Source organism: Eleutherodactylus coqui, chromosome 5, assembly GCF_035609145.1.
Source record: "Eleutherodactylus coqui strain aEleCoq1 chromosome 5, aEleCoq1.hap1, whole genome shotgun sequence".
In the NCBI taxonomy this organism is placed as follows: Eukaryota; Metazoa; Chordata; class Amphibia; order Anura; family Eleutherodactylidae; genus Eleutherodactylus; species Eleutherodactylus coqui.
Window position 1 is genome coordinate 256,985,029 of NC_089841.1, and position 20,918 is coordinate 257,005,946.

General features: G+C 45.6%; 1 protein-coding gene across 2 annotated transcripts in view; it reads right to left on the reverse strand.

Annotated features, from left to right (window-relative positions):
• The window catches only part of UPF1 (UPF1 RNA helicase and ATPase), a 112,848-nt gene that overhangs the window by 49,159 nt on the left and 42,771 nt on the right, over positions 1 to 20,918 (reverse strand). For both annotated transcript variants that reach the window (XM_066604564.1, XM_066604563.1), the window contains exons 4-8: positions 20,574 to 20,741; positions 17,691 to 17,871; positions 13,359 to 13,520; positions 11,335 to 11,419; positions 5,724 to 5,822 (exon numbers count right to left, since the gene is read on the reverse strand). In XM_066604564.1, coding sequence (XP_066460661.1) covers positions 5,724 to 5,822; positions 11,335 to 11,419; positions 13,359 to 13,520; positions 17,691 to 17,871; positions 20,574 to 20,741 — 695 coding nt within the window. The remainder of the gene's footprint in view (positions 1 to 5,723; positions 5,823 to 11,334; positions 11,420 to 13,358; positions 13,521 to 17,690; positions 17,872 to 20,573; positions 20,742 to 20,918) is intronic.

The window sequence follows — 20,918 nt, forward strand, 5'->3', positions numbered from 1 at the left end:
TTACATGCAGCAGTCTAAGCGACCACAGCATGTAAAGGGCTGTCACCATCGAACCCCAGCAATGTGATCAGGGGCTCCTGATGGGTCTCTGTGGAAGTCCCCTAAAGGAACAAAAATTTCAAAAAAGTTAGGAAAAAGAAAAAGCCAACACACCACCTTTCTCCCTTTACTTTATAAAAATTTAAAACGAAATTAGACATGTGGTATCCCTGCGTCATAATGACCCAAAAAGGAAGTTAGTACATTATTTAACCCCATAAAAAAAAATAAATCGTAACTCCTTTATTTATCGACGTCGCTGTATAAGGGCTTGTTTTTTGCGGAACGAGTTGCATTTTTGAATGGTGCTATTTAAAGTACCCTATAATGTATTGAAAAAGTTCAACAAAATTCTAAGTGGTGTAAAATGAAAAAAAACACAACATTCCACCATTTTTCGGTGTATTGTGTTTCTACAGCACACAAACAAACTACAACTTTATTCTATAAGGTCAGTATGATTACTACGATACCAAACGTGTATAATTTTGTTGTAGTACTTGTATTTTTTTTCAAAGACATTTAATTTTGTAAAATTTTTTGCTGCATCTTCTGCTCGCAATAACAATTTTCTTTTGACGTTGTTGTGCAAGGGCTCATTTTTTTGGGATGTTGTGTAGTTTGTTAGTACCAATTCGTAATACATACAACTTTTTGATCGCTTTTAATTGCATTTTTTCTGGGAGACGGGGTGACTGAAAAAGTGCATTTCTGGCGTTCTTTATTAATTTTTTTTGTACTACGTTAACTATGTGCTACCTTGATAGATCTGACTTTTACGGACACGGCGATACCAAATCTGTAGGTTTTTTTTTAGAATTTAGATTCTTTGATCACAGTATGGCATAATGCTGTTCGATTGCAGTTATTGCCCGCGAGTGTCAGCTGTGATAAGCAGCTGAGGCCCACGCTGCGATCTTTCTTCATACATACCCCGACACTGCAGGACGTAAATGTACGTCTTGGAGCAGGAAGAGGTTAAATCTGCAGGTTGCACAGCATGTAAAAAAAATTAATTTAAAATGTGGCAAAAATAGCTAATTTAGCCTTTCTCACCATACAAAAACAGAATAGAAAGTGATCAAAATTCTGCAGATCAATAAATGGTACTAATAAAAAGTACAACTCGTCCCGCAAAATAAAAAAAACACACAGCTCCATTGACAAAAAAAATTAAAATGCTAGGGGTCTTTGAATGCAGCAATAAAAAAAAACCCAAAACTATACTATAATTAATATATATATATATATATATATATATATATATATATATATATATATATATATATATATATATATATATATATATATATATATATATATATATATATATATATATATATATATATATATATATATATATATATATATATATATATATGTCCTACCTGTTAATTCCTTTTCTTGAAGTCATCCTGACAGCATACACATGGAGGTTGTCCGCTGGACACCTGCTGGGACAGGAAGCGGAAAATACAAATGGTAACTCCCACCACCGGCTCACCAGTGTGTACCAAATAACTACAGTGACCCGGCTTTGCTTAACCAATCATTTTTAATACAGAAACCATAGTACAATACGTTACTTCACGTAAAAATAACTCAAGGGGAGAGAAAAGCCCCTATGCTGTCAGGATGGCTTCAAGAAAAGGAATTAACAGGTAGGACCTAATTCCCGTCTTCCCCTCGTCATCCTGACAGCATACACCTGGAGAAGTGCCAACAATCTGAGGGCTTTAGGGAGGGACCACTGCCTGTAGCACCTTCCGCCCAAAGGCCATATCACGGCTGGCCCCCAGGTCCAGGCGATAGTGTTTAGTGAAGGTATGAGTGCTCGACCATGTGGCGGCCCTGCAGATCTGGTCGGTTGTCGCCTGGGCTCTCTCCGCCCAGGAACAGGCGACCGCCCTAGTGGAATGGGCTCTAACATCGCCCGGGAGTGGGATCCCCTGGGATCTGTATGCCTTTTCCATGGCCCTCCTGACCCAACGCGCTAAGGAGTCCTTAGTAGCGGCCCCTCCTCTGCGTGGACCCTGAAATTGAATAAAGAGATTGTTGGATTTCCTGAAGGAATGTGTGACCTCCAAATACTTCAGGACTGCCCGTCTAACATCTAGATTATGGAACCTCTGTTCCGTGGTGTTACGGGGTTCCTGGCAGAAGGAGGGAAGTACTATTCGCTGTTCTCTGTGGAAGTCTGAGAACTTTCGGTTGGAAAAAGGGGTCAGGCCTGAACTCTATTTTATCTGGGAAGGTGGTCATGTACGGGGTCCTAATAGAGAGGGATTGGATCTCCCCGATCCGTCTGGCGGATGTGAAGGCAACCTTATAGGAGGGGATCTTCACTGATAGATCTTCCAGGGGCTCAAAGGGGTGTGCGCAGAGGGCCTGCAAAACAAGGTTCAGGTCCCATGGGGGCATGGTTTCCCTTATAAAGGGGTGGAGTCTAACTGCCCCTTTCAGAAATTTCTTAACTAGCCTATGGTCGCCTAAGGGGAAGTCAAAGAAGGCCCCAAGGGCGGCCACCTGGACCTTAAGGGTACCAGGTCTTAGCCCCATGTCCAATCCATCCTGTAGGAACTCCAATATCTTGTTAATGTCAGGCTGTTGGAGGTCATGTATACTATGCCCCAACCACCTAGAGAAAGTATCCCACACCCTAGAGTATATATTTCTGGTGGATTTTTTGAGGCTCTCACATAAAGTAGCGGTCACCCTCCCTGATAGGCCCTGGCTCAGGTATTTTACCCGCTCAGCTTCCAGGCCGCCAGTCTGAACTGTCGGACCTTTGGGCATATCAGGGGACCCTGCTGAAGGAGGTCGTCTCTCTGCGGCAGATGTAGAGGATCCTGTGTCGAGAGAGCGGCCAGGAGCGGGAACCAGGGTCTTTTGGGCCAGAATGGGGCCACCAGGATAACGGAGCCTGGGGACCCCTGAATTTTCCTTAGGACCAGAGGAATCAGGGGGATAGGTGGGAAGGCGTATGCAAGGTCCCAATCCCAAGCCTGGGATAGTGCGTCTATTCCCAGGGAGCCCCCGTCTGCTCCCCTGGAGAAAAACCGGGGACACTCGGTGTTCTCCCGGGAGGCGAACAAGTCCACCTTTGGTGTCCCCCATCTTTCTATAATTAGCTGGAATGCGTGTGGATGTAGAGTCCACTCCCGGGGTCTATCTTCCTGCGGCTGAGATGGTCCGCCATGGAGTTCTCTGGGCCCCTTACGTGGTACGCTGTGACGGAAGGTTTCCGCTGCTCTATCCACCCGAGAACTTTCGCCACCAGGTCTTGGAGTCGGGGGTTCCGCGTGGATCCCTGGTGGCGAATGAGGGACACAGTTGTTATGTTATCCGAAAAGATCTTAATGTGTCTACCCCTGATCTCTGTCTCGAAGCCCCGAATGGCCTTCCAGACAGCGCAAAGTTCTTTGTAGTTGGAGGATTGAGTAGCTTCCTCCCGGTTCCAGCCCCCTTGGACGTAATGACGGACTAAGTGGGCCCCCCAGCCAGTTGCACTTGCGTCAGTAAAGATGGATACTGGGGATGCGGGGTACCAAACCGTGGCTCTGGCAAGGTTAGAGATAGACATCCACCACTCCAAGGAGGACTTTATCTTGTGGGTAAGGACGACGCTCCGATCCAGGGAGGCGGGGGATTTATCCCAGTTGCTTAGGATAAAGTCTTGGAGAGTTCTACAATGTAACTGGGCCCAAGGGACTACCCCGATGCAAGATGTCATGAGGCCGAGGACCCTCATGCCTCTCCTAAGGGAGACTTTGATGGTTAGAGAAAGTGCCCGACACTCGTCCTGGATCGCTTTTTGCCTTTCTAGGGGAAGGGATGAGCACTGGCGGTGTGAGTCCAGAATCACTCCCAGAAATTTTTTCCTTTTGCTCGGGCAGAAGACCCCCCCCCCCCCCTCCATCGCTGGCATACCTGTCTTCTGTGCTGGATCCCCGCTGGAGACGCCGGCGTTTCCAAGCCCTCCAGGTACCGGGGTGCTTCTACCAGTACGACTACCCCACTGGGTAGCGTACTGGGGCAGGATTTTCCCACAGGGGGAACAGCGCTGGGTAGATCCTGCGGGTGAGGGTCCCCTCGTAGGGTCTCACCAGCGCAAGCCCTGCCATCCCGAACAGAGAGTCGTCCCCCCACGGGCAGACAGGCTGCATGGGAGTCTTCTTTCTTCATTCACCTCCAGCATACACCTGGAGGCTCCGCTTGGAGTGTCCTGTAGGGACAGGAAGACACTGGTGAGCCGGTGGTGGGAGTTACCTTTTGTATTTTCCGCTTCCTGTCCCAACAGGTGTCCAGCGGACAACCTCCAGGTGTATGCTGTCAGGATGACGAGGGGAAATAATTCTTTCTTTAAGTAGCAAAAAAAAAAAACAACTTACAATTTGGTATTGGCGTAATCGTGCTGGCCTGTAGAATTACTTTAATACATTTATACTGCTCAGAGAATGCAGTGAAAAATAAAAACAACATGCCAGAATGACAGATTTTGTTAATCTTACCCCTAGAAAAAAAATGGAATAAAAAAAAAAGTGATCAAAATTTTACATGTTCCTAAAAAAACATGGCCTTCTAGAGCTCTGGCAATGGAAAAATAAAAATATGGAATGTGGCGACACAAAAGCAAACCATTAAGAAAAAAATGCTTTAAATGTACAAAAATAGCAAAACATGCAAAAACTGTATAAACGTGGTATCGCCGGAAACGTTTTGACTCAGAGAAAAAGGTTTTCACATTACTTATTCTGCAAGCTGAACGCCGTAAAAATGAAATCGAAAAAACAAATGGCAGAACTTCCCCCCCCCCTCAATCTCTGTACAATTTTTTTACAAAAATTATGCAATACATCATATATACCCAAAAATGATGCCATCAAAAAAATACAACTGGTCCCGCAAATAACAAGCCCTCATATGGCCGTGTCAATGGAAAAATAAAAAAAAGTTATGGCTCTTGGAACGCGACTGGAAAATTAGTTGAAATTAAATGATTGGCCCATTTAAAAAACCTACCCTGGTGGTTCTGACAGGGTGGTAAGAAACCCGCCACTGAAGGGGTTAACGGTTGTCACACAATGGACATCACCACCTATCCAAGAACCTCTGAAAGACTGGAATGTTGGCAAAGAGGAGCTTGAATTAATTTGTAGTCGAGTATTCTTGACAGGCACTCCACTTTTACTGCACCCACACTGCGGTCATGCAGTGAGGATCAAGTTCTAATATACAAATATCCACTGTGAGGTACTACCCTTAGCCCTGTATAAAGCTGCAAAGTGGAGGAGATTTGCAAAAACCTCATCCTCATGCTGCGGAGAAGCCGTTGCGGCCAAGCTGGGCTGCAACTGACATACCGCATGGAATTCAAAGCCATGTCAATTTTATTGCCGTCTCCGCTGCAGCCCCTCTTCTGCCGAGAAAATCTTGCGGTATTTCCATGCGGCCATTCCGCGGGATTTACGCCGCGCGTGAACCCAGCCTTACAATAAAAGTATAATGGATATATATTACTGTCTATATGACAAAATGGGAAGCCACAGATTAAGAGATGCTGTTGAGTTTTGCTCTAATGTTAGGTGCAACACTTTCTTCTTGCAGCTCTCCTTTTGGAGTAATTGCTTTCAGATATTAATAGTTTTAGACGCCACACTCATTGAGGACTATGAAAAGGATACTGTCAGGGACTTTAATCACATGTCCGATTCCTTTCCACAAAGGTGCAAGGTCACCCTTGTATCTCAAACATATTTCATCTCCTTGCATTAAACGCATATCTGAAAAATAAAAAAAACAGGCAAAAATATTAGAACATATTAAAGTTAAATGCATTTTCTAAGATGCTGGTTCATTTTCACCTCAAAGGCCAAATTATCTGATAAATACAGAAGGCAAATGAATATACAGGACTCAGAAATAGACATTACTATACAAGTTATACTCTGCATCAATTTGGCACCAATCATCATTACAAATTCCAATTGTATTACCAATTCTTGTGTATTTTCAGCTTGTTCAGATTATGTAACCTGAATTTACAGGTGACTTCAGAATATGCTGCTGTGTGCATATACATAAACAACATTTCTGGCAATTATACGACTTTCAACATGGATTTTTCATCAGTATTCCCTCTGCAGACTGCATACCTAATTTTCAGTTTTCCCGAGCTGGTGGATGTAGACTAGCTGCTATGATGTCTTCTACACAAAGGACACTGCAGATTGTTCTCCCTCTCTTTAATATGTAGAGATCAGCAGCACTTAGAACAGTGTACAGCACTACTGAGCAATGCAGATGCGATCCCAGCAGCTGTGGGACAATAAATTCCTTACCATTAGCTTTAGTAAGCTCCACTGTTTCTGCACCTCGGTATTCTTGTATGTTGTCGCCACCGGATGTGTGGGTGATGACAAGACACAGGCCAGCCACGCCCCGCTCTCACGAACAGCGGCTTACCCAGCGCGGACTCCCTGCAGTGGGGCAGCATCGTCAGACAGTGAGGGACCGGCGGCCGCACAGTGGCTTCTCTGCAAGCCTGTCTACACTGGGCAGTGGCGGAGGACAGTAAGGCCTCATATCCACGGGCAAAAGAAGAATTAAAATCCGCAGCGGATTTTAACTCTTCTCCTGCACGCGGATTCGCACCCCATAGGGATGCATCGACCACCCGCGGGTAGATAAATACCCGCGGATGGTCAATGAAAGTGATTTTAAAAAAAATGGAGCATGAAAAAAATCTGGACCATGCTCAATTTTCGTGCGGGTCTCCCGCGGGGACGGCTCCCGCGGGCTTCTATTGAAGCCTATGGAAGCCGTCCGGATCCGCGGGAGACCTAAAATAGGAATTTAAAAGAATTTACCCATCCGGAGCGGACCGGGAAGGTCTTCTCTTCCTCACGGCCGGATCTTTCTTGCTTCGGCTCGGCGGATGTGCCCGGCGCATGTGCGCGGCACGCTGGCGACGTGCCGCTGGCGTGACGAGTTCATCCGCCGGCCGAAAAAGAAGATCCGGCTGTGAGGAAGAGAAGACCTGCCCGTCTGCTGCAGGTGAGTTAATTCTTTTAAATTCCTATTTTAAGCGCTCATGTTCGGGGGCAGGAGGGACCCGCTACGGATTCTCCATGGAGAATCCGTAGCGGGCCTGATTTTCCCCGTGGACATGAGGCCTAAGGGGGTGGCGGTGGCAGAGAGGTTTCCTCGGCGGCCTACCTGCACTGGGCAACGGCGGCAGAGCAGCTTTTCCCCGGTGGATCCCCTGCACTGACCGGCTGCAGCGGACACTGAGGGAGTGGGGGACCTGCGGCGGCACCATAGTGCTGGGTGACAGTGTGGCTGGCATGTTGGATTAGGGGGTGGGTTCGTTTCAGTGTTGGGGTTAATACTAAAACAAGCCCTAAGTGCAAGCCTCCAAGTCCAGCATGAAGTAAATCCCCACGCTCCTAGGACCTTCAAGGCTTGACCCAATCGGGAGCTAGGGGTGTGACAGGGGCGTTCCTGCTGTCAAACCCCTTGATTCTAGTAGCAGTAAGATAAAATACTACCCTGTACCTCCTTCCACAGATTTCTATGGGCAGCATGAGTCATCCCCCTCCTCCGCTTCCTACTAGAAACAGGGCTTTCTATGACAAAAAAAAACAAAACGTGGTAGTGTTCCGATCAAGACACATTGAGGTATACATCCTTGTTGTCTATGGACAACAGGAATTCCCCTTATTCCACAAACGTAATGATAGACTTCAGTATCACCATGCGGAAACGCCAGACATTTAAACAACGATTCAGCTTTTTCAAAACCATCAGATTCCTACTTCCTGAAACAAAACCCTGTGAAACGCTCTACTGGGGAAACCAGAACTATGACAGTCAGGGCAAAGATGGCATATCACCTAATCCAAAGCATTGATCCGTGAAGGAGATGTCAGAAGTCTGGATCTGAAGAAACGGTCCAGATGACGGTTGACATACCCTGAGTAAATGACCTCCCAACCCAGACATTGATTAACTAGGGGTTTCTGAATCGGGAAAGTGAATGTTGCGGCACAATTGCTTGGCCAATTCAATAGGTCTACTGACCCAGGTAGAAGCAAGGAGAGGTCAAAGGCCTGAACCCACAGTTTCAAAGGATGTTTTGTCCAGCGAATGCAGCTTCTTGTCGCGTATGTGGGCAAAGGAGGCGTCCGCCATATGGAAAGTGTTGCGTTTCATCAGGCGTTGACACCGGAGAGTGTCCATTTCTTTACAGACTCCTCCAGAAAAAGGTAAGTAATATTGAAACGCTTCAGTTTAGTGAAACACTAGTCAGAAAACTACAGTCATTAGAGAGGATATCCTCAAATTCCTTGTAAGAGTGGGATACATTTTAAGAAGGCTTTGGAAGTCTGAAAATCCTGCACTAAGCAGGGTGGGAGGGAGGGTGGACCAGATAACCCTGGAGGTCCCTTCCAACTCTACCATTCTATGAAAAAGACTGCCCTTGCAGACGTTTCTGCGTTTGGATCTTTCACCTAAAGAGTATCCTTAATAATCACTATTAAGCTAATCGGCTATAGAGTTCTTTGTCTCACCTTGCATCGATTCACTGCTCCCAGTTCCTTATAGCAGACTTGTCCGCAAGACTTTACCTCAGCTATCCGGTTTCTCTAGCTTTCTTAATAGTTAATCACAACATGGGATATTGCTAACTGGTAGAGGTGAGCAAGGTTCCAGAGGAACTGAAACGCGTACTCTGTTACATCTGTGATATGCACATTTTAATCAAATAAAGCAGAAGAATGGCACGCAAGCAATATCCCCTGTTGTGATGTTTATCGGCTATAGAGGATAGCTTGGACGACTGTTCCTTGTCCAGGTTCGAATCTGAAGGTGACTGACACCCCACTTTTCAGAGTAGAAATAGTCTTTGGAGGAAAGCTCAGAGCGTGTCCCATGGAAGGCTGGAGAGTACGCAGATGCTGGTAACTTAAGAGGATTGTCGCAAGTAAGATGTCCTAGACAGCTTTCTGTGTCTTCCATATCAGTGGGTCATTGGTGGAGGGGTAATTACCAGCAGACACATGCAAAGGCGACTGACAAGGTGGTTTGTTTAGTCTATCAATGATTGTCTTGGATGCTCTCAGTGAGGTCCAGGGCAGCTCATGACAAGAGTGAGCCCATTCCGATTTGGCATCATACTGCAGGGGAGAGGGAGAGAAACGGAGGATGGGAAGGAAGAAGAAAGGACCTGGAATCTGGCACTACACAAGGAAAGCAGGAGAACAAATAGGAATGAAAAAGAATAGCATCCAAGGCTCTGGATTGGAGGTAAGGAAGGAAGATCCTCACCAGTCCCAGGCAAATTTGATAAGCTGAGAAGGTGCCTCTACGTCCACTACTGCAAGCAAAGGTTCCCGGTTGGCTACAAGGAGTTTGCTACGGCCTGGATTAATACACAGCCATGCGATGCATTCTTCCCTCTCCACCTCCTGAGTGTGGCTTGAGAATAAGCCACAGATGGGCGGCATAGAAGATCCGACTGGTGCCGTTCTGGGCAACAACTCACCAGACAGCTGGCGTACAGTACACACGCCACACTTTTCCAAGGCAAGTGGCATAACCCCATCCGGAGGAAGGGCGCAGCGGGGGAAATTGGCAGACAGCAGACCTGAGATCGGGGGAGTAGGAAGAAGAGTTAGAAGGCTGCAGGACCATGGCTACAGCATGGGAACACGACCACAAATGGTGGGGGAAAGGGAATGACTGTATTCCTTACCCAGCTGCCAAACTCACCTGTACTGAGGATGGAGTGCAGCCTTTGAGGAGCAAGGGAGTGTTCCAGTAAACATAGTAACATAGTATGTTAGGCTGAATGAAGACAATGTCCATCTAGTTCAGCCTGTTTCAGCCTCCTTGTTGATCCAGACGCAGGCAAAAACCCCAAGACGCAGAAGCCAATTAGCCCTTTCGGGGAAAAAATTGCTTCCCGACTCCAGAATGGCAGTCAGAATAATCCCTGGATAATGGGAGAGAGAATGTGCAGGGAAAATGTTTTGGCTGGTGTGTTGCACACCACCGTGGACTGTGCCCCTTTGTCTTCTGAGGGTAGGGCATAAAACGGGGTGGTTGTTCCCATGCAGTTAGCCCTCCTTGGGGGGTATCCGGGAGAGTTTAGTGTCAGCCCTGCATTCCCAGTCGAGAAAGGAAATACTAGTTGAAGACAGTCGAAGGTAATCTGACCCCTACAGAGTCACTAAAACAGATTATCTTGGGCTTGTAGGAGGGGGTACAGCTGATAGGAGGAGCTAACACTTTTGCTTAGTGTCTGCCTCCTAGTAGTGGCAGCTATACCCATGGTCTTCAGCAGTGTCCCCCAATGACACGGACGTTTAAAAAAAAAAAAAAAATTAATAAAAGTTATGTTTTTTTTATTACTGTAAAATCACTTTAATGCCGCAGTCAACATGGACTATGGCATGTGAGGGGGTTACACAACTGGACTGCAGAGTCAAAAAGCGGAATTAGGAGCAGAAGATTGATTAGATGACCAAGCGCTCATCTAATCACGCCTTTTCCAGTGGCGTGGTGACAGAGCAAGTATGCTCCGGCTGATAAAGTGGGGGCGATAGAATCATCAATAGTCCATAATACCCCCTTCCCCGGGGTAATCTGCACCCCATACAGAGGTGACAGAAGAATAGCTGCTCCTTCCTCCTGTAGTCTGTTAAAGTAACTGCAGCTGTCACTTTAACCTGCCCCATTACAACTTAGAACGGGGCTCCTGCAGCAGATCTGGTCTTCTATGAAAGCCAACAGTCTTGCTCTAATCCCATTCTAGGCAGAGAATGGAACGTCAGAAAAAAATCCACGCTCAAATTAGGAGTGAACTGAGGACAGTTTCACATATAAAAAATGGTTTGGTATAACACTTACTTGGAAGGAGGGGGGTATGATGCACAAATGCCCCCTCCTCAAGAGTGTCCTCCACAAGGTATAGAACTATGCTCCAGGGTACATAGTACGGACAGAATATTTTAATCAGGCAACGCGTTTCGGTGCAAGGCAAAGCACCTTTCTCAAGCCATACAAAAACGCACACCCCAGCAACTGTGGATTTTATTTACCTGTGGCGCTCTCTACTATTTTCTTGACTTCTCACGTTCTAGGCAGAGAGAGCTGTCAGAATACTGCCCTCGCCAACTCGAATGGTGCTCGGACTAAACTCTAAGGTCCTTTTCTCCAAGCCCAAACTCCATTCAGGAAAAAACATTAAATAGTTGAAGCAAAACTAACTCGAACACAAATTTTCATTACCAGAATCAGTTTTTGGCAAAGTGAAGTAAGCAATCCTCTTCTTGTTGAGGCCAAGGTCCCATCGCACTGTTATGTTATCTTGTGTCTAGGGAAAAAGAAAAAAAAAAACACATTAAATGATTTTACAGCTTGTATTGTACTCTTCATTCCAAAATAAGTTCCCAGTGTCTGCCAGTTGCCCAATTACACGCAACGATTATCGCTCAAAATCCGTTCAAACAAATGAATGAATGATAATTGTAAATGCAAAAAACCCGCCCAAAACGATCACTATTCATTCACTTGTCGTTATCGCTGACTTTCAGTCAGCATAAAAACTAATCACTGGATCGCTGGCTTCTCGTTACATGTAAACATTCCCTGCTCAGCATTTCCCATTGAAAGAGAAGTGCTGAGTGAAAGGCGGCGAAAAGTGTTTCAGTCTAAACTTTCTGCAAGAGTGCTAACGACCTTAGCGGTGATGTCAGTTGTGCTCGTGCAGCCGTTTACCCCATTGTCAGCTCGTGTAAGAGGGCCATTACTTCTATGCATTTAATTACAGTATTTACACAAGTAACAACTATACTATGCAAGGATTTGCACTGAAAGCATCGTCCCGCTAACAAATAACGCAGGAGAAGCCAAAGAAGGCGATGTGGGTGGGGTGGGGGGTGAGGCGCTGCGGGTGCTGGGCTGTCCCTGGCTCTTGGGCAAGGGGGTTTGGGCCGGACAGCACTGTCACAGTGTCCAGTGATGAGGGGACATGCCGGGGAGATAAAGGAATCTCCTGCTACAGCTGTCAGAGCAGTAGCAGAAGATCGCACTGCGCTCCCATTGCTTTGAATGGGGCCGGGTGACTGCCGGCTCCATTGAAAGCAATGTGTGACTCCCATAACGACGACGGTCTTCCAGTCATGTGACCGGCATCATCAGGAAGCGTGCATGCTGAAGAGAGAAAGAGCAGTGCATCATGGGAACTCGCCGGGCGGCACCATCTTTAAATAATTTTACAGGTCAGCTTTACTAGGAGAAGATAAGGAATAAAAAGGTGAGCAGAATATCATTTTTTTATGTGTAATGCTGTATTGTATGATGTTTTTACTCTACAGGGCATTAATGGAAAGAAAAAATGACTGAGTGGCGGGACAACACCTTTAACTGGAGCAATCAATGCCAGTCAGCTGCTGCAGAAGCAAATAAAAGTCTTGGGGTGCATTAAAAGAGGCACAGGGGTGAGGGGCGAGAACATTATCCTCCCACTATATAAGGCACTAGTCAGTCCCCACATGGAATACTGTGTACAGTTCTGGTCACCGGTGCTCAGGAAAGATGTTACAGTGCTTGAGGGGGTTCAAAGAAGGGCAACTAAATTAATAAACGGAATGAAGGGACTGGAATACCCAGAGAGGCATCAAAATTGGGATTATTTATCCTGGAAAAAGGACGGTTAAGGGGCGATCAAATAACTATGTATAAATACATGAGGGGACGATACAAGGATCTCTCCCAGGATCTGTTTATACCCAGGACTGCGATGGTAACAAGAGGGCATCCGCTACGTCTAGAAGAAAGCAGGTTTCATCACCAACACAGAAGGGGGTTCTTTACTGTAAGAGCAGTGAGACTGTGGAACCCTCTGCCGGAGGATGTGGCGATAGCAAAATTCATAAAGGAGTTTAAGAGGGGACTTGATGTCTTTCTATAGCACTATGATATTACAGGATATAGACATTAGGTGACCAGCGGGATTGTTTATCTCACATGTTGATCCAGGGATTAGTCTGGCTGTCATAAGGAGTCAGGAAGGAAATTTCGTCCTCCATAGGAGGTAATTGGCTCGCAGGGTTTTTTCTTTTTGCCTTCCTCTGGACCAATAAAGAGGAGGATAAACCAGGCTGAACTAGATGGACATTGTCTTAATTCAGCCTAACATACTATGTTACTATGTATAAATGCCTCCCATGACCTGAGAAATGAATTATATAAAAGCTAAACAATTTAGATTAAATCAGGGAATTAAAGAACTGTGCAGATCAATTACTCACCTGGGATTCCTTAAGCTTTTTGTCATAGTCCGCTTCAAGTTTAACAAGAGGCCCAAATATATTTTGATACTGATAAGCATCTTCATAGCGAAGCAAAACATGCTGTGGTTCCTCATCAACACCAGGCTTCTCCAGATCCTCCAATGTTGCAGAAGGGTTTTCCTAAATATGTATATAGAATTTCTATAACATGGAATCTTCAGGAACTTGAACAAGAATTTGCTATGAAAAGGTGGAAGCAGCATAACCAAATCCTATGTTTTGCACAGAAGGAGAAGAATTACACAGGAAGTTAAACGCGTATTCTGGCATTTCACTATTGATGACCCTCAGGATAAGTAATAAATCGTTAATGGGTGGGGGTCCACTACTTGGGGTCTCCGCTGATCATCTGGCCTGTCAGTCCAAGGGGAGCAGACGTTGTCATTGCTAATCAGGTCCAGAAGAGACTCATCATTGTGGTCCGAGCTGGAAACGGCCATTTTATTAAAATGACCTGAATACTAGTGGTTTCTTGTTATATTCTAACAGTGCTATTAATGAAGCATTAACTGCCATGAATAACGCTCACATTTTGCCAGGCTCTTCAGTTACAAGTCCTGGTGCAGCCTGGCAATTAGCAGTAAAATGCAAGTGTTATCCGTGGCAGCTAACACTGGCTTAAAAGCATTCTAATAGGGTCTCTCAATTTCAGCCCTTAACTCCTTTCTGCTATAGGACATAGTTACATCCAGCAGGGTCAGGGGAATGTATGAAGAGAGATCGCAGGGCAACCTCTTCATACAGCGCGGGTGACGGCTGTTTATTACAGCCGACACCCGTCAGCAATAGCTGCAATCAATTCTGACAGCAGCATTTAAATCCCCTGAAACTATGATCCGGGGACCGGTACTGCCCCCCTCATATTGTACTTCATTTAGTTGGTAAAAGCAGAATTTGTGTATATTTATTAAAAGCGCCAAAATTGGGAAAATTTTGAAAAAAAATTGTCATTTTCTTCACATTTCCAATAGCTTAAATATGTGCAAACATATGTACAAATTTTTGATAAAATATATATTTCCATTTACTGTATTCCTGACGAGTCAGCTTCTGACAAACGCGTTGAACCAACTAACATGTGAGAACCGATGTATTCTGGTTGTCCGGGGTTCCTGGACAACACTTATACCAGTCATCTACCTGTTTCTGGCATTGTCCCAGAATTCTGTTTCTCATACTCTCGTTAAATCTATGAGTCATTGACCCTTATTTTGGTCACTAGCCCTAAGCCACGGTCGGTCGGTACTAATTCATTTGACATTATCTATGATAAGTAGCATCTAACATCTAGCACCGCTTCATTCGGCAATCATCCACACAAGGCGCTACCGGCCTTTCTTGCGGGCTACCACCTACCATAGGGGTTTCTCATATTTTTTCCACTACTGGCTCCATGTCGAGCCTGTATTAGTCTTGTATGTTCGTTTGTGAATGTGACATCGTGTCAGTGAGGCACCTGAGTTTTAAGCATTGTTTATTAAAAGCAAAGGCTAATGGGTGTCAGAATGATAGATACCCCCCACAAATGACACCATTTTAAAAACTACACCCGTTAATGTATTTACTGAGGGGGGGGGGGGGGGGGTCAGGAGTATTTTTTACACAATTTTTCTTCCCAGGAATTAATGTTGTTTAGAGGAGAAAAAATAAAATTTCATATTTTTGCAAATACATCATTTTAAAGGCAGTTTTTTTTTTCTATACAGCACATGAAAATGAGGATTTACACCCCAAAATGGATACCCCCGTTTGTCCTGTGTTTAGAAACATACCCATTGTGTCCCTAATATTATGTATGCATGCACAACAGGGCCCAAAATGAAAAAAGCAGCCTTAGCTTTCAGAACAGAAATTTTAAACCCCATAGCGCACTAGTAGAGCCCTTGAGCAGCCAAAACTATAGATAACCCCCCAAAAGACCCCATTTTGAAAACTACACCCCTTAACGAATTAATGTAGTGGGCCTACTGCGTATTTTGACCCCTCAGTTTGTGAATGAATCTAAGCAAAGCAAAAAAGCAAAAAAGCAAAAAATTACGATTTTCATTTTTTTGCAAATTTTGCCATTTTAACCGTTTCCAATCCAATTTGTATCCTGGTTTTCCTAGGGGGCTTACTCTTTATGCCATTATACAACAGCGCTATATGCTGGCTAAAGCCAGTACTGCATGAGGTGACACGTTGGATAGGCTCTGACAGCAGAGAGGCTGGCAATATACAGTAAGAGAACCCCGACGGATGCCTTCCAACATTGGAGCTGTACAGCCTTAAATCATAATGTCTTCAGGAGGTCAGACCGTGGATTGGAAAGGGTTAAAAAGTTTTTTTTTTCTGTACAGCACACATGAAGACTTGCACCCCAAATGGAACCACTGTTTTCAGAAACATACCCATTGTGTCCCTAATCTACTTACAGGACACATGGTTAGGCCTAAATTCCCTAAATCTTAGATAAAAGTAATAATGTAAACTGTGTCGTATGTCTGAGAATAGGGGTAATTACAGAGGCCTGGTTGGGATGGGCTCATGGGGCAATAAAACCAGGTATTCCTCCTCCTTCCGTGCTTTTTTGGGGGTATTTCTTGACCTCAGCGCAAAGATGGGGTGTAAAAAGTGGCGCTCTGTGAGGCTTCGTAAGCTCGCTGAGGTGCGGCAGTCTCGCACAAAGCGCCGAACAAGCTGCTCCTGAAACTGCAGGATGACGAGCGTTCTCGGGGCTTCCTGTAAATTACGCATTACAGGTAGCGGTCTGAATAACGCCGGGCTCACAGGGCCGTGTGTGGAATCCACTCGCGAAGGTCCGCAACGGATCCAAGCTGTAAGCCCTGTGTGTGTAGGGCTGTGTAACGTACTGCACATAACTGCGTCCTCACGCAGGCGGTCATGTGCAGTACACTTTTTTTAGTTTGTATTTCCTGCGCCGTCGCTTAGTGAAATGCGGGTATCTGAAGCCTGTGCATAATGTACTTACATATGGGATGCGGGAATATCCGTGACCATACAGCACAATGGGCTCTATGTTGCGGATATTCGCAGTAAAATAGAACATACTGCGTGCTGTTTTCTGTGAGTGGATTACGTAATTCCAAAACGCTAATGTGAGCAGAATTGCGTAACCCAGTGCATTTGTTTGATCCGCGTATTACCGCAGATGGAATCCGTAATTCGTATCCAGTCATGCGAGAACGGTCTAAGGTAGATCGCTACCTTTTTTATCATGTGACTGGGGACCGCTTCAGGCTCTTGGTGACCTATGGTAGACTGTTGTAGGGAGATTTTATGTTTCCCAGCCTCCCCGACTCCTACGCCCGTGTCCGTCATTTTGCTGGCAGGTGCATGCGCAGTATCTGGGTAAGGTCCGTGGAGGAGGATCAAATGCATAGGGTTCAAATACGAAGTTCTCTGGTCAAGTTTTATCTCCTCTCACCGATCTTATCTATTGGATAATGGTGATCACGTGACCAGGAACCACTCATCACAGTTCCCTGTGACATCTCCTGCTGACTTTGATAGCCAGGAGCAGGGAGATTTTAAATTTCCTAGGCAATCCTTAACGTTTGCGCATGCATCCGCCATTTTGCTGATGGGCGAATGCGCCTAGACTGGGAAAGGTCCGCGGATCAAGATCCCAGCAGGGGATAAATACAGGGACCGTAGTTATGTAATTTCATCTGCTCTTACGGATATGAACTGTAAGGGGAGATGAAACTAACGTTTTAAACTTTTTATTTTTTTACTTCTTTTTAACTTTACATGATCACTGTTATCCGAAGGAGAACAGTGATCATATGACCGGAAACCGCATACAGCGGTCCCCGGTGACATCTTTCTGCACTCTGCTATCTTTGACAGCTGGGTGCAGGCAGATTTTAAATATGCTGGGCTCTCTCCGGCCTTTTGCGCATACACACCACATTGGTGCATGCGCAGAAGTCCGCAGCAGGTCCAGATCGCCGCAGGACATCACGGAGAATGGGGGTGAGTATTTCCAGCTGCGCTCATGGATCCGATCTATGAGGGCAGCTGAAACTACCTTTCCCCCCCCCACACTTTCCATGGTCCCTGGTGACATTCCCTGCATTCCGGCTACCTTCAGAAGCTGGGAGATTTCAAATCTCCTTCAAAAGGCCTTCTGCGCGCGTGACGTCATACATCTGGCACGCATGCGCAGAAGAACAGCGTCGAGTCCTGGAGAACCAGATAGCCGCAGGACATCACAGAGAATGGGGAAGAGTACTCCTCCCCCCCCCCAATGGATACCCCCCACTCGACAAATCATTCCAACATTACCTTCCATAACTCTTCCAGCTTGTTGATTTGCTGAGCAGTGATTTGGCGAGCTCGGAGCTGCTCTTGTTCCGATGGGATTTTCACTAACCAAGAGAGGAAACAACGGTCCTGAATGAGAGGCTGCCACTGAGAACTGTCCCAGTTAATGTCCTTCAAACTGCTCTGACTTGCGCATGGTTGCCTAAAACAAGAAAAATCACCAGTAACACAAAGGTGAGAGTATGCAGGAACACATGTTCCCATGGACAAATATAACCCCCTCCAAACAAGGGGACAAGTGCCATTTTAACACAACAAAGCAGCTTACATTTTTGTCTGCGCTTAAGGCCGCCTGCAGACGAGCGGGTCGGATCCGGCAGCGAGAATTCTCGCCGCGTGATCCGACCCGAGCGCCTGCAGGGACAAGCGGGTACTCACCCGCGCCTGGCGGCCCCGGCTCTTTCATGTGCTGGCTGCCGCGCAGCCGGCGCATGCGCAGACCGGAGCCAGCGGCCGGGTGAGTGCGTGCCCCGCAGAAAATTAGGACATGCCGCGGTTTGTTTGCCGCGCGAGATTTCGCGCGGCCAAACCGCGGCCGTCTGCATAGGAGTGCGTATTTTAATGCACTCCTATGCAAACTTTCAGCGGCGGAAATCCCGCGGGAAATCCCGCGGCGGGATTTCCGCTCGTGTGCAGGCGGCCTTAGGTAGAATAACTTCAGCCTCCAAAAGATGCTCGACAAAGGAGTTTATTACGCCGAAACGCGTCGCATGGTACTGTTTTTGTTTTCCTGTTAAGGAGATATATTGCCTCCATACTTTTTGTGCAATAAATCTCTATTTCTGGTTTAAGCCGGAAAATATATTTTTTTCTTTTGGAGACTGAGGTTATTCCACCTGAAATGCAGACAAAAGGATTTTTTTCTTCTTTCTGTATTGTTTCTTCACCCGTTATTTTGCCAAAAAACTGGGTATCCTCAGACTGCAGCTCTTCAGGATTCTGAATATTGGAAAGACCTCTAAAGATATCGTTTAAAGCCCACTTGGATCCGTGGTGTGGGCGGGAGATCTATTAGGTATCCCGCTGAGCACCGGGTGAGTTGAATTTTACTATATCTCACTGATTTCTTTGATTCTTTAATGGTGTGCGAGGCGCTCTCCCTGATATTCATTTTTGCACAAGTATGATTCTTTGTTTTCTTGTGCCTAGCACTTTCCTGTAAGTAGGAGGTGCTAGCAGAGGGGGCATCCTCTTTCTCAGTCTGCCGAACTTATTACAACTTATGCCAGAAACTGGTTATTGTATGGTGGAACTCTCTCTCATTGCTGGCATAGATTTCACACTGGCACACAGACTGGCTTGACATGCACCAAGCTTAACAGGCATGTGCTTTATAGAGGGGTTTCCAGGGTTAGGACATGGCTGCTTTCTTCCAAAAACAGCGCCACACTTGTCTGTGGGTTGTGTCTGGTTTTGCAGCTCTCCTCCCATTCACTTCAAGCTGCAATACCACACACACACACAGCCCTATGGACAAGCGTGGTGCTGTGTTTGGAAGAAAGCAGCCATGTTCTTCTTACTTTGGAATCCCCTCTATGAGGCACATGAGAAAGTGACAAAGCCTGTTTGCACCTTAATAACCAGGCCAAATTTTGGAAATCTGACATGTGTCACTTTAACACAGAATAACTCCGTAAAGATTTTGCATCTCCAAGTGATGCTAAAATTGCTTTTTCGCCACATATTGTACTTTCTTTAGGTGGTAAAAATAGACCGATAGATCTTATGCATATTTATTAAAAGCGACAAAATTGTAATTTTAAAAAATATTTTCAACTGCAATACCGTATTTTCTGGCATATAAGTCGACTTGTTACCCCTAGAAATTCTTCTCCCAAGTCGGGGGTAGTCTTATACGTCAGGAATACGCTGTAGAAAAATATATATCAATACTCACCTCCCATGGCACTGCTGCAGGCTGTCGCTCCCTCCTCCACGCGGACAGAGCATTGCTTTCTGGATGTGGGTCTTGGATGCCCCGCCTCCAGAAAGCTAATGCTCTGATTGGCTAACTCAGCATAGTGTCAGCCAATGAAAGCCGGCGCTGCGTTAACCAATCACAGCCTTTCAATGATGTCATTAGCCCCTCATGACAGCTCCAGGTTGTTGGCTACTTCCGGCAGCTGATAGCATCTCACTACTACACACGATGTGATGAGAGGTCTCCCCCCTGAAAACAATGGGAGAAACTCTGTGATCCTCTGCCGCAGCTGACAGCTGCGCCGGAGGATCTCTACAGACCCGAAGTGATGTGAGGCTGTTTTGACATAAAAACAGGGAATTCACATGAGGGGAGGGAAGACCTCAATATGGGTGCAGAATTCACGGCCCAATATCATGCTTGCCTCTGTGCAGTTAGCCTTAAGGTGCTTTTAAACTGCAATGTGCATATCATACATAAAAAAATAAATCCCATTCCCATAGGGTAATTTATGACCGATGTACAAAACCGGATGTAAAATATCACAGGGTCAGATAGATGCTTTCACAAACTGCAGTTCAGCAACCTAAGTAGGGTTTAAGTGTTGAGTTTATGGATTTTCAAAAAGTTGTGGCAGAGAAAAAAAACAAACAAAAAAAACCCCACAAAAACACAAACATTTTACTTAACTATAATTTTTTTCTCAATTTTGCCATGGAAATAAGAAAAAAAAGGGGGTCCCAAACTGCCACATATATGCATCCAGCTAAACACATGAAACGCTTTCAGTCGGAGGTCCAACTAATAAAACAGCAATCCTGTTATCCAAATCATTACCACAAAGTAAGGTTGTGTATTTGAAATTAAAAACTGCAAGTTACTTAACTTTGTTGAAAAAACCCCAATGAAGGAACACCACTCACCTGCACAGGAGCACAACAACAGAATCTGCCTTAGCCGGAATAAACCCCAGCAGAAACACATTTCGGCACCCACAATTGTAGCATTCCAGGACAGTTTCCCCAAGTGGACCATCCTTGTGTAGAGTAACTTCTTTACACTTCGCTCTTACCAAATGATTTACAATGTGGCTGAAAGAAGAAAAAAAAAATCAGAAAATAAAATTAATTAAAAAGGGAAGCTGGGTACTCCTTTTACGGCCTCGGAAGGATGAAAGACTGAGTGAACCTTGAGCTGGCTACCTGAACCATGCGGGGATTAACTCGCAGCCTTCAGATCGTAAGTGAGAGTTTAGGACTACATACTGC